Genomic DNA, 13,188 nt, shown 5'->3' with positions numbered 1-13,188 from the left:
CTCTGTGGTACAATACCTAACAATACTTGAGAATGGCCTTGGTGTCTTACATCAGGTTCTTCCTTAAATTAGTTTCCAGGGAAAAAGCATGGCTGCAATTAATGCAATGATTTATGGCATTAGATTGGAAAGTGATCATGTGTCTTGTCTGCCTTTGTGCTGAGCTCAGTCAGCATATGTGACACACTTGCTAGAGGCAACGATTCTGAAACTCTAAATATATTTAGAAATAGTTTCACAGTAGTAGTACCTACCTGCACTGTTATCTACAGAAAGATTATGTTTCCTTAAAAATTACAAATCTGAAATTGATTTGTCGAACCGTGCTTCTAAATCATATTCTTACAAGTAAATGCACTATTACCTTAATTCAGCTAGCTAAACATGAATTCTTGCTTGGGACCGGCTTGAATAGGAGGATTCATATGCAAATGCACTTGTTTGGCCAGATCTGCCTGGAATGTCACAGCTATCCCACACTAAACTGACTTAACTTACCAATGAGTCAAAGTGGTAGGATCTGTGTTCTTAAGGGAGAAGATCAGGCTACTGATGCTAGGGGCAGCAAATAGAGACTCCCACCCCTTGAATAAAAGGAAACAAATTCATCTCCAGGATTTGGGCAGCCCCAAGTAAAGGCTCTTATGAATTGTTTGTTACAAGCTGTGGGAAAGGGGGGACATTTATTAAGTGTTTACATTTGGTAACATAATGGTTTAAAATCTGAAACAGGGTATGGACTGCACAATTCAAAAAAAGGCACGTTGAGCTCAGAAGTCTTGTAGAAGCCACTGAATCTGAAAGAGAATTCTTAGAGAGATCTTCTCTCTTGCAAGAGAAGCCTTGCTGACCTAGCAGAACTGCCAGCAACCACCGATCCTGTTTCTGGTGGTCAACATGCCTGCTGCTTAGACTCCACATGTTATGAATACAGAATGCCACTGTCAAATGTGAAGTCAAAAAGAATATCAGTCTACTTATACACCCCACATAGACATGTTTTCCATGAATGTAAAAAACATACAATCTACAAACCTGTAGTTGAAACTTCTGGTACCTGATTTTTTGCTTGTGCTTCTCATTGATGGTAAGAACAACCACAACTGAAATGAGGGAACCCCTGCAGATGGGAAAGATTGCTAACAGTCACCACCACAAGTGACACAGAGACAGAACATCCACAGTATTGACACAGGACGGATGCAGTAGTTGAAACATCCTGGCACGAGGCACCAGTACTGCCACGGTCTAACTATCCACAAGAGAAACCTTGCAAGCAAGGAGTCCTTCGCTTGCTGCTTTTATCTGACCACTATCAGGGCTGACCGACTCCTACCCAACCCTTTATCCTGGAAGTATGCTGGTCTCCCACCTTGCGTTAACCTTGCCACAAAGAATCCTTTGCAAGACTTTGCCATTTTAGAAATGCACCATGTACACAAAGGTTAATGCTTTTGCATAGACAAAAGTATTCGCTGTGTACATAAAGTGGATGTGAGTAAATGTGCGTGTAGACAAAGAACATGAATGCTTTGAATAGACAAGGGCTTGCCTTGTGTAGGCTTCCAAGGCGGAAGATGTCTACTTACCGGTGAAAGTCGCTTGTAGGTCCAATGTCCAAGTATGACACATATGTACCAGACCTTAGTCTAACTTGTCTGCCCTTTGATCACAAGAAACTATATATGAAATGCAGGTGATTTTCTGACTGCCAATTTTGATTGCGCATGGGTCAGTTGAACACAGTTGCATTATAAGGTGGAGCAAGAGGTAGATCACAGCCTGAAGGATTCTGTCTGCTGGAATCAAAGCCTACCAAGTCTCAACTCTGGGTTTCCAGAAAATGGGCAGTCTGTACAACTAAAAGATGAAGACCACTTTAGAAACCAGCCCAGAGTGAATCGCTGGTACTTGTTTGGGATGGCATCTCTTCCCTAGTATTTACCAACTGAGGCAGCGTAATCCTAAAGCCATCTCGGGCCTCTAATCTATTTACAGCCACTCCCTGCCCCTTCAGCTCAGTTGTGCAGCTTTCTCCCATTGTGACGCTTCTTATTTTTTCTCTTTCTCCATCTTTCCTATATGTGTCTTTTGCTTGCAGTAAATGCTTGCTGCAGAAATATAAATGCCAGTCCCCAAAAATAAGTGCCAGTCCCCCCATCGGAAACCAGCTCAAATTAAGCAGTGTTTAGGGCACTGTTAGAGGGTGATGTGAGGAAATCATTGAATAGCCCCAATAAAGATTGCTGTAAACTAGTGCACTGTAAGGTCATCATTTACTATGCTTGAGAAGCTAACACAATTGAATATATAATAAAAAAAGTATTGCAAAAATGCACCATTTTTGCCCACATTTTCTTGGCAGGAGAACCCCCTCAAGCCCCATTGCAGTGGTCAGGCTCGCTTGCTCTGCACCCTATGGGGGCTGCTGTGGGTTCCCAGTCCGGCTCTGAGCAGCCTTCTGATAACATGGTAATGTGAAAGGTGACCAGCAGCAGCTCAGGCCATGGGCTCAGAGGCACCCCTGGGAGTGATCACTGCCTCGTGGGCTGGATCTTGAGGCTTAGTGGGGTGGAGGTGGGTAAAGCAGGGCTGGACTGATATTTTGCGGTCTCCCATTTCACGAAAGGTGCATGTTTGCCTTTTTCCAGGACTACTGTTCATGTTTAATTAATTACAACCTGTAAAGTATATATAATTCCGTTGCTGGGGATCTGAGAGGAATGCTTGGCCACTGTATAGTAATCAATAATTTAAAAAAAAAAATGTCGTGGCGCCAAGAAGACTCAAATTAAGAACTAAACGAGGAAAACAGAAAAAGGAAAATAAAAAAGTGAGGAAAACACAAAAGTGAAGAAAAAAAAAGTGGCGAGTGGTTTATCTGAAATAATCTCAGCCACTGGTAATTACTCGGGGCCACAGACAGGAACCGGCCAAACACGTGAGGGTGATTATGTCTCCCTAGATAACCTGTGGAGCAGGGAAGGGCGCAAACTCTCAGTCCCTGGCCCTGAGAGCAAATAAATATGTTCAGAAACAATTGTGTATGTGCAAATGCACTTTAATGTGCAAACGTAAGCTTGTGTGCATGCATAAATGCTTTTTTTAAAAAAAATTATTAGGGCATACAAACAATTAAGCCCCGCCCTCAAAGAGAAGTATATGCAAATTTGAATAAACTTTTCTGCACCTGCCTTTTGTAGCTATAGATCCTGTAACCACACAGTGTGAATTTCACCGTCTCATTCAGTATGTGTTCTTTATAAAACTGCGTCACCATGTTCACCTTAGGGGTGTGCTTGCCGTACCTGGGAGATGCTGGATTTTTCTTTTCTGTCGACTTTCCGTTTTTCTTCCCCTTCTTGTCCAGATCCGGCATTTTAATTCGTCAAATCCCCCGCGTTACCATTGTTTGCCTTTACCAATCAGAAAGGAGAGATTCAGAGTTACAAACCGCACAGTTACAAAACACCCACGTTAATTTCAACCACTTTTCAAAACGGAACCATACAACACAGAAAAGTACCCCAATGCCCAATAAATAAATACTTATGTTAACAGAAAAGGCGGGTTGTGTCTTAAGCAAGAGCCAGGATACGTCCATGACCAACTGTCTGACATTTCCATCCTCGGATGCTGCAGGATGACCTGTAGCAACCACAACAGGTGGTATATAGCAGGAAAGAATCTCCCTATGGTTATTATACCAGTGAAAAACGTGAATTAGTTACTGAAACTGTCCTATATTGCTTTGGACAAAGAACTTTTTTAATATAATTAAAACCAGTGCTTTAAAGGGGCCGGTACTGTCCATTACTGAGTACCGGCACTTTTTTTTATTTTGAGAGGCAGAGTACCTCCACTTCTCAAGATAAACGTAATACTTTTAATTAGGGAGTACCGGCACTTCTTAGAAGCAAGCAGGTACTCAGACAGGGAGTACCTGCACTTCTATTTTCCATTTCAAGCACTGATTAAAACGAACCATAAAATAACCCACACCTCAAAATGATGGCTCCTGAAACACCAATCATACAAAGTTACAGAACATCAATATAGACAAAAGAACGATTACATTGCAACGCAAAAACAATATGCCAAGGTATCTCCATAAAATATGGCGGAGAAACAGCCGAACTCCATCCTTCCAACATATTATAAGCAGCGTGGCGGTAAGTCCTGCTTTAAAAGCGCAGTCCACAAAGGAGGTAGTTACGTAAGCACCCGCAGCACAGGGACATTCATGTCCACAGTAAGTCTGTGCAAGTCGTATAGGGTAGAGATTGCTACTGGGTCCAAAAAAAACTCCCCCGGAAAAGATGTCGACGTGTTTCGGCACCTAAAACTTATAGGCCTCCTCAAGACATTGGAAGAGAGAAGCACCTGAATCAAAACCCTGCAGCGAATACAGCAGCCATGGACCTGTATATACACAGGTCAAATAAAGCGCAGGCATCACGCTCACACAGTCGTCGCTCTTTGCGAAAAGAAAGAGGTTTTTTTTTCAAAATAGCCCATAGTCAATGGAGCGCCGGGTGAGAGTCTTGGCACTCCGCTCGCTGGTCCTTGTAGTCAAGACATCACCTGGTGGACAGCAAGGGCGTTAGAAAATGGTCCGTAGTTAGTGCCAGTAGCCAGTGCAGGAAACGGAGGCGGTTCAAAGAAGTAAGGCCTGTAAACATCTGGATTCGTAGGCAAGGGAGTGATTTCACAGAAATTAATGGGGAGTGGGATGATTAAGTGTGATAGCACTGGTGGAGCCTGGTGCAAATATCATTTTAGGCACCCACCTAAGGACCTCCTCCTCAGATTCCCTCACTACCACAGGGGTGGCTTTTTTTTTTGTTTCTATAAAAGTGGGCGGGGCCATGGGCATCACGTGGACGGAGGAGGGGTGCACAGCACTCTCTGTCACTGAGCATGTATGTTTGGCCTGCCGTCTCGGGCCGGCCAAACATACATGCGCAGTGTGCTCTATCGGGCTGGAGAGAGCTTGCACAGGCTCCCAGTCTGCCTGGGAGCACCCTGGCTGGGCACTCCCAGCCAATCCTGATGCTACTTTGAGCAACATCAGGATTGGCTGGGAGCCTGTGCCTGCAGCCTGAGGAGACAGAGCAGAGCAGATGGCGCAGCGCGGAAAAAAGGTTTTTTTTTTTTAATTATGTTTTTGGGTTCCCCACCCCATCTTCCACGCCACATGCCGCCCCACCCCTTTTTCCTCCTGCGAGGCATAACTCACTAGCACCGGGCCAAAGTTCCCCTCATTTCTCCATAGCCTCTCTCTCACCTACATTTCATTTGTTTTAAAGCACTGGTAAAGGCTAGCTTTACTAATAAGAATGCCTATCTACCCAAATACCCAAATTAACTGTATTTAGCAACATTAGGAATAGAAAATGAAAGACTTGGGGAGAAGAACCTAACGTTCTAACATATTTTATGCAGTTTGCATGCAGCTCTTTGATGACAGTTCATAACAGTCAATGTCTGTATGAGGGTTGTATCTTATGAACTATAGTAAAAAAGAATCTCTAGGACAAAAGCAGTAATCCACTGAGCTATCCACGTAAAATACAGATCTGTGATCTGCATGGTACACGTTCTTTGCAGCAGGCATATTAACCCTCTGTGCTACTTTATGGTGAGTCAGAACTGCCACTAGACACATCTCTGATCTGTCTCTCTCTAGCAGGAACATTTATCGCAAGAGTTACCTTGACATTTTTATTGCTGCCTGAAACTAGAGCACAAAGAACTCTGCATCAGGTGTAAGTTATTGCTAAACACAGCGCTCCCCCCCCCTTTGAGGTCACCGCCCCACTCCCACGGTCCGCGCCCAGTGCGGCCACCGCAGTGGCACTGCCCTAAAGCCAGCCCCGTCAACAAAATGGCAACCTACCCATAGGAAGATGCATTTTATTACAAAAATATACAACGTTTTAAAATGTGTAGTTATCATTAAAAACTGTTCTGATGAAACAATGGGAAACAAACCTTGGGCCCCCCAATCTCCTTATGAGAATGGGACTTGTTAAGGGAAGGCATTCATAAAAGCTCTAGGAGATTTAAAAACCGATTGATTCTTGCTGAGCTACCACATAACTGGCACTACACACCAGAGAAGGTACATCTTCAGCTTCACAATATTTCTGGAGGGGATGTGGGATGCTAGGAGTCTCCATGCAGATGTGGTGGGAAAGACTGAAGCGGTCATCATTGTAGTTGGAAGCAGCAAGGACTCTGCAGGGAACGCTTCGGCTACCCTTCAGTCCAAGAGTGTTCATCCTGGGCGCATGCAGAATGGGACATAACTCTGCAATCTTAGGGGGGCTGCGAAGTTAGTGATAGCATTTCAATGGAAGAGATCAGTCCCCCCATCGCTCTCTCAGTGGTTCCAAACTTTGGTCAGTACTCACAATGGAAAAGCTCACTGTGGACACTTGCATTTTGAAGATCAATTGTAAGACCTCTCCAGATGTGTTCAACCACTCTGCAGGCACCCAGATGGTGACTCATAGGTCTCTTTGCAAAAACAAACTGAAAAGTAGAAGTATTTTACTTTTACATGACTGTTAATGTACTACACATTGGGTTTATGTAACAAAAACAAGCTATTTTGAATAAGGAACATTGTTACATTTTTTAAATACCAGTGAAGGAACATGCCAAAAACATTGCAAAAGTATAAGTAATTGTATTTTTTTTTTCTTCCTTCTTTTTTTCTTTTTCTCTAATATTTAGTTTTTTTTTCTTTTTTTTTTTTCGGTTGGTGTTCTTATTTAAAAATATTGTGTCACGCTCTCCCATTTGTGTATTGTGATTTCTGTTATTGTAAATTTCACTTTGTTCTACATATGGGACTAACTATGAATTCCTTTCTTACTTATAAACATTTTTGAATCTATAATTCTTTATGCTGTTGATTAGTTCCTTTTTATGATGTAAAGCCTTGAAAAAGCCCAGGCCTGCGCTCCAACTAGGGTCCAAAACATGTGTTGCCTCATCCTCTCGAACCTCTCGGGTGCGTTTAACACCGTCTGCCACCACACCCTACACACACGCCTCAACGATGCAGGGATCCGCAACAGAGCCCTGGAGTGGATCACCTCCTTCCTCACTTGCAGAACCGAGAGAGTCCACCTCCCTCCATTCCACTCTGAAGCCACCAAAATCATCTTCAGTGTATCCCAGGGATCATCCCTCAGCCCGACCCTCTTTAACGTCTACATGGCTCTGCTCGCAAACATCATCCGATCTCACAACCTCAACATCATCTCATACGGCGGTGACACCCAGCTGATCCTCTCGCTCACGAAGGACCCCGCCACTGCCAAAACCAACCTCCACAAAGGAATGAAGGCCATCGCCGAATGGATGAAGAACACCTGCCTGAAACTGAATTCTGATAAAACTGCGGTCCTCATCCTCAGCTCCACTCCCTCTGTCTAGGACGACTCCTGGTGGCCTGCCACACTGGGAACCGCACTGACACCCACCGACCACGCACGCAACCTGGGATTCATCCTGGACTCATCGCTATCAATGACCCAGCAAGTCAACGTCGTCTCCTCCTCCTGCTTCAACACCCTTTGCATGCTTCGGAAGATCTACATATGGATCCCCACTGGAACCAGAAGGACGGTCACCCAAGCCGATGTAAGCAGCAGACTGGACTACAGCAATGCCCTCTACGCAGGAACCACGGGCAAGCTCCAGAAAAGACTGAAATGCATACAGAACGCCTCAGCGCGCCTCATCCTGGACATCCCCGCCACAGCCACATCACAGCCCACCTGCGAGACCTGCACTGGCTCCCCGTCAACAAGATAAACACGTTCAAACTCCTCCCCTATGCTCACAAGGCACTGCACATCACCGGAACCGAATACCTCAATAGGCGGTTCTCCTTCTATACCCCGACCCGAAAGCTTCGCTCCCCTGACCTTGCCCACCATCCCAAGCATCCACAGAACAACTGCTGGTGGAAGATCATTCTCCCACCTCACCGCCAACACGTCATGGAACACTCTTCCCACCCACCTGCGACAGACACAGGACCTACTTACCTTCAGGCGACACCTCAAGACTTGGCTGTTCGAGCAGCAGCAGTGCCCCCTCCCCCCCAGCACCTTGAAACCCTCATGGATGAGTAGTGCACTTTACAAATGCTTTGATAGATTAGTGTGGCAAAGATCAATCAATCAGAAATGTAGTGATTCCTAGTAAACCTCATCACCATTAACACGAATAACTGTGGACTTTCCATAAAAAGAACTTTTTTGGATTTAGTTTGAATCTACTTTCTCAATGAACATCAGAAGAGGCTGCTGCAGACAATATAGAGACGCAGTGGCTTAAATTGCAACTACATATAGTACTCATGTCTTGATGCTACTGCGTGGGAGGTATTTTGATGATGAGGGGAGGGAAGCAGAGTATTACCCGGGGTGTGGGGGTAATCGATTGGATATGAAGGCACTCTGTTCTGTAATTTCTGGACCACTAATTAGCGCACATCCAAGCCATACTGCCCGTTACTATTGCTCCTGTGAAAACTTAATAAAAATATGTTTGATAGAAAGAACCCTACGGGTTTGGAAAGATGCAAAGAGGACACAGCTAGGAATCCAGAGTTTTTCGGAGGCGGATGGAGCCGAGTAAGGTATTCAACTGCAGAGCCTTTCACAACACTTGGTTTAACCTGGACGCAGTTCGTTGCTCAGAGGATGGTCTGGCTGCTGTGGGAATAAATGGAGTGACTTGGGTGGTGTGTGGTTTCATATGCTGCAGCACACACACCGTTTATGGAAAAAGATACTTCTTTAAAAAATAAGTTATGCTTTATTTTGTCCGTGAGATTTGCACAGTGCTCATTGTGCCATTACTGAGGCCTAGAGGTGATTTCCATCCACTCATTTCCAAATGAAATTAGCCCGTCCGGTGGCTTTTTCGTTTTTAATGTCAAAGTAATAGTATAAAGACATTGTTAAAGTTTTAAACACTGCACACCTTTGATTTAACCAATCACCAGGCACGTACGTTTTTATAACACGTTCTTAAACACATAGGGATGGCATTAACCTTCCGTCTATAAGACCACGCTATTAAGCAGCAACAATCGAAGTTAGCTGGGAAATGAGACTCTACAAAATGTACAATTTTAATAAAAATATAAACACATCAATAAAGACAACATACATATTAGTCAAACTAAAACAATAACAAAACGCTAAAACATTACAATTAGTGAATGCATTATGAGGCAATAACCACTCCTGCCCAACACTAAAAAGACCACTCATTTTACTAATAAAAGAATCCAACACCACATGCTCTGGCCTATTCAGCCTTTAAATTCATTAATGAAATGGACCACACCCACAACTGAGGCCAAGTTCCTTGAATCTGCTGGCAGGGGACGAGCCCTGCTTACAGTCACAATGGCCACAGGCCTAAGCCACCGTGGGGAGCAACCCCCTTAAGAAGGCCTCAAACCCTTGCTGGCACCATCCGACTCTTGCACCAGATTTAGGGTTGCTGTACCCCCTTCACCATCACCTCTGCAACTCTCTACCAGCCACCAGCCGACTCAGGCACTTCTGTGATGGCCACAGCCTGCTTCAGTCCCCTTCACTGATCACACTTGTTGATCTTCCTAATATTGCTGATAGCTGGTCACAGAGGCTGGTGTCACCCACAGCATCACTGGTAAAAGCAGCAAATAAAGGTGGGGTGGATTATCAGAGGGGTCATGCCCATTTCTCCTGACGCAGTATAAGAGGTTCCTCAACTCCCTACAGTAAGAGGGCTCTATCAAAATGTATTGGTTTCACTCATGCGTTCAGAGGGACTTACCTCAGAGTCTTGGTGATGCATTAGGTGTGATCTGAAGATCACTGCTGCCCAACCTACATAGTTAGGGACCCATCTGTTCTTAGATATAATGCTTTCATTTGTTGATGGGGTTCTGTTAATCTGTGGCTTTGGGCTCCATCCAGACACATTTCTGTTATTATGGTGGTGAGAATTTTCTCATCTATTATCCGATTATGTGTATCCAAACCATTAGCCCTCATCAAGCGTGCACCGAGATACACACATTTTAAACTGCTCTCAAATACATTACTAGGTGATATCCCAGACTACTTCACAAGTACAAGCGGCAAGGAAACTGACTACATTATGTCAATTTTATTAAGTGCAGCATAAGCTGTAGCATGCCCAATAGTTAGTGTGTGACAGGAAATTTTCAAATTAACTGTCTATAATACTCAAAAGTAGCTCAAGTTAAATTTGCTTTAACAAGACCTTTTAAGGAGGCCAATAAAGTCACTGGCCACTGTACAAGGATTTAGGGACAACAGCCCAATGTTGTTGAATCGGTGGATCAGTATATAATAAATAAATGAATGAAGTTGTTTACTGGGGTACTCTGAGTGACTAAACCAGCTTCCGGGGGGCTGCTCTCAAAAGTTTAAGACCCCTGGAAAAGCATTTGCAGAAAATTAGCTTTATCAAGACCTGAAATAATTTCTTCAAGACAAATTAGTGCACAAAACCTAGGAGAATGAGAGCTCTTAGATCTTCGTTTTACTCACCATAAAGCACCCATTTAACATGGAAATCTCTAAAAGATGACAGCTACATTCAGTAGAATTGGTGCAAGATTTCACCACCTGCAAGGCTAACAAGGCTAAGAAGTTGTTACAATATGCACTACGAGGTCTGGTAATCTGCGACTGATCTATAAGTGTTCACTCATAAACCTAAAGCAGCTTTAGAATTCAAGCAGACGATTTTATGAAGAACATAGAACTTACAGCCAACTTTTTCCCTGTACTGTTTATTTTCTGCTCATGATCACGTCCTCAAGGTTTCTCACTGCCTTCCTTTACTACCCTTTTCTTGGTGACTTTGCGTATTTAGTTCTGGTTTAGTGTGTTATGGCTTTAGAAATTCAAGAGAAGAAGGCGAAATATAGACTAATGCGAAATGTCTAGAAATTGATGATCTACATGAAGGACAGTGGGAGAGGAGGACAGAGGGCACAGGTAGGTTGTCCACACATTCTCAGGTTGAGTTCCTGATGAAATATGTTACTGAACTATAATATAACTCTACCCCTCCAAGTATTGACATCCTTCATATTGTCACATGCCCGAGTCATTCTCAGTCGTTGGACAGTGAAGTTCCAAGAGGACTCCAATGGCAGTAAACAACATTAAAGGCCAGATGTATCAAACAATTTTGCATTTGCAAACGGTACGAAATGCAAAATTCGACCGTTTGCGAATGCAAAAATGCCTTTCAAGATTTATGAAAGGCATTCGTAGTGCAATTTCAAAGAATAGCAAAAATAGGGATTCCCTGAAATTGTGACTCCATTTAGGGAATCGCAAATTGGGACTCTCTAAATAGGAAATCGCAAATAGGGAATTCCTATTTGCGATTTCCAAAGCACATGTATCATGCAGTTCCTAAATGTGAATTGGGCATTTAGGAAATGCAATTACCACCAAATCCAGTTTGGTGGTAAACATGTGCAATTTTTAAAAATGCATGGTAAATGCATTTTTAAGAATGACATGTAGTGCACACATGCCCTACATGTCCACAAATATTTTTTGGGGGTGCATCATAGGGGGCCTTAGGCCCCCAGCACCCTGAGGTTTGCATTACGTAATTTGCAAATTCCTAACAGGAATTCGCAAATTAGTTAATGCAAAACCATTCGCACCTACGGTCCTACAGGCACATAGGGATGAATGGAGTCCCATTCCCTAATTGCGATTCGTTAATAGAGATTTCAATTTTTAAGAAATTTGCTATTACCGAATCGCAATTTTCATACACCTCATTTTGCATTTCTTAAAAAGCGATTTCTTAAAAATAGCTATTTAGGAAATGCAAACTGGGATGATGATAACTCTGCCCCTAAATGTTTAAAACCAGTGTTTAGTAGCTGTTAGAAATTCGGTTGTTGGTTGAGACAGGTGTAAGTCCTGGCCAAGCAGCAACCACAATCCTAGTCGGGGTACGGCACAAGCAAACCCTAAATTAACCTGTGCTCACCCTGGGGTAGCTTGGCACAGAACAGTGAGACTTGACTTAGAGGCAATGTGTAAATTATTTGTGCAACACTTCAAACAGTAAAACAATGAAAACACCCCACCAGGTTAGAAAAATAAATCTGAATTTAATAAATAAAATAAGACAAAAATGACAAAAATACAGTAAGCAGAACTGGAGATATTGAATTTCAATGTTTTAGATAAAAACAGCTCCAAGGAGCAAAAAGTGCTATGGGGATATCTGGTCGCGCCGGACCGGAACAAAGTCAAACTTTCAAGCCGACCTTGCTGAAACGTGGGCCAGCTACAGGGACATAGTTTGGGCCCACTGAACCAAAGTACCTTAAATTCTGGTTGTGGAGCGCTGTGTGGATTCAGTCCTTCTCACCCAGGCAGAGGGCAGCAGGTCAGAAAAGCAGGGGTCCAGCAGACTGCAATCCAGCAGAGAGGAAGTCCTTCAGCAGCACAGCAATCCTTCTCCCTGGCAGAGTATCCACAGGTCCAGAAGTGTAATGAAGTAGTGGTGTATGAGGTCCAGTTCTTATTCCCAGTGGTGCCTTTGAAGTGGGGGAGACTTCGAAGACAGGCCATTGGAGTTCACAGAAGCCCTGTCCTTCCTGCCCTGGCTCCAGATTCACGGTAGGGGTGTACGTAGCCCTTAATTTGGGGACAGAACAAAGCCTTTTCAGGCATGAGACTGGGTCCAGCTTCTCCCTCCCATCCTGCCAGGATGGCCCATGAAGTCACACCTAAGCTACCACTGTGTGTGGTTGTGTAGGGAGAACACACAAAGCCCAGGTGTCACCCACCTCAGACATGTGATCAGAGACAGGCAGAAGGCATCAAATGACTAAAGTGGGAAAATGCCAACTTTCTAAAAGTGCCATTTTCAGAATTGCAATTTAAAATTAAAATCTGACGTCACCTTAAGTTTGGTTTTAAAATTGCGATTCTAGAGACACCACATTTGAAAGTCTATCATTCACAATTAGAAATTACACTAATAAAATATAACATGGTAATCACAATATTATCCTATGGGAGAGAGAAACCTAGCACTAGTGAAAAACAACTTTAGGGTTTCTCACTACCTTTATAAAGTACATGTCCTGTCTTT

At 43.6% G+C, this 13,188-nt stretch overlaps 1 protein-coding gene across 1 annotated transcript in view; it reads right to left on the bottom strand.

Annotated features, from left to right (window-relative positions):
- Positions 1 to 13,188, bottom strand: part of NEK10 (NIMA related kinase 10) — a 681,202-nt gene that overhangs the window by 650,884 nt on the left and 17,130 nt on the right. The window contains exon 2 of the mRNA XM_069212020.1: positions 3,309 to 3,416. Coding sequence (XP_069068121.1) covers positions 3,309 to 3,379 — 71 coding nt within the window. The 5' untranslated portion in view covers positions 3,380 to 3,416. The remainder of the gene's footprint in view (positions 1 to 3,308; positions 3,417 to 13,188) is intronic.

Source organism: Pleurodeles waltl, chromosome 10 (genome assembly GCF_031143425.1).
Source record: "Pleurodeles waltl isolate 20211129_DDA chromosome 10, aPleWal1.hap1.20221129, whole genome shotgun sequence".
Lineage (NCBI taxonomy): Eukaryota > Metazoa > Chordata > Amphibia > Caudata > Salamandridae > Pleurodeles > Pleurodeles waltl.
The sequence above is the reverse complement of the archived record's forward strand: the minus strand, read 5'-3'. Positions and strand labels throughout refer to the sequence as shown.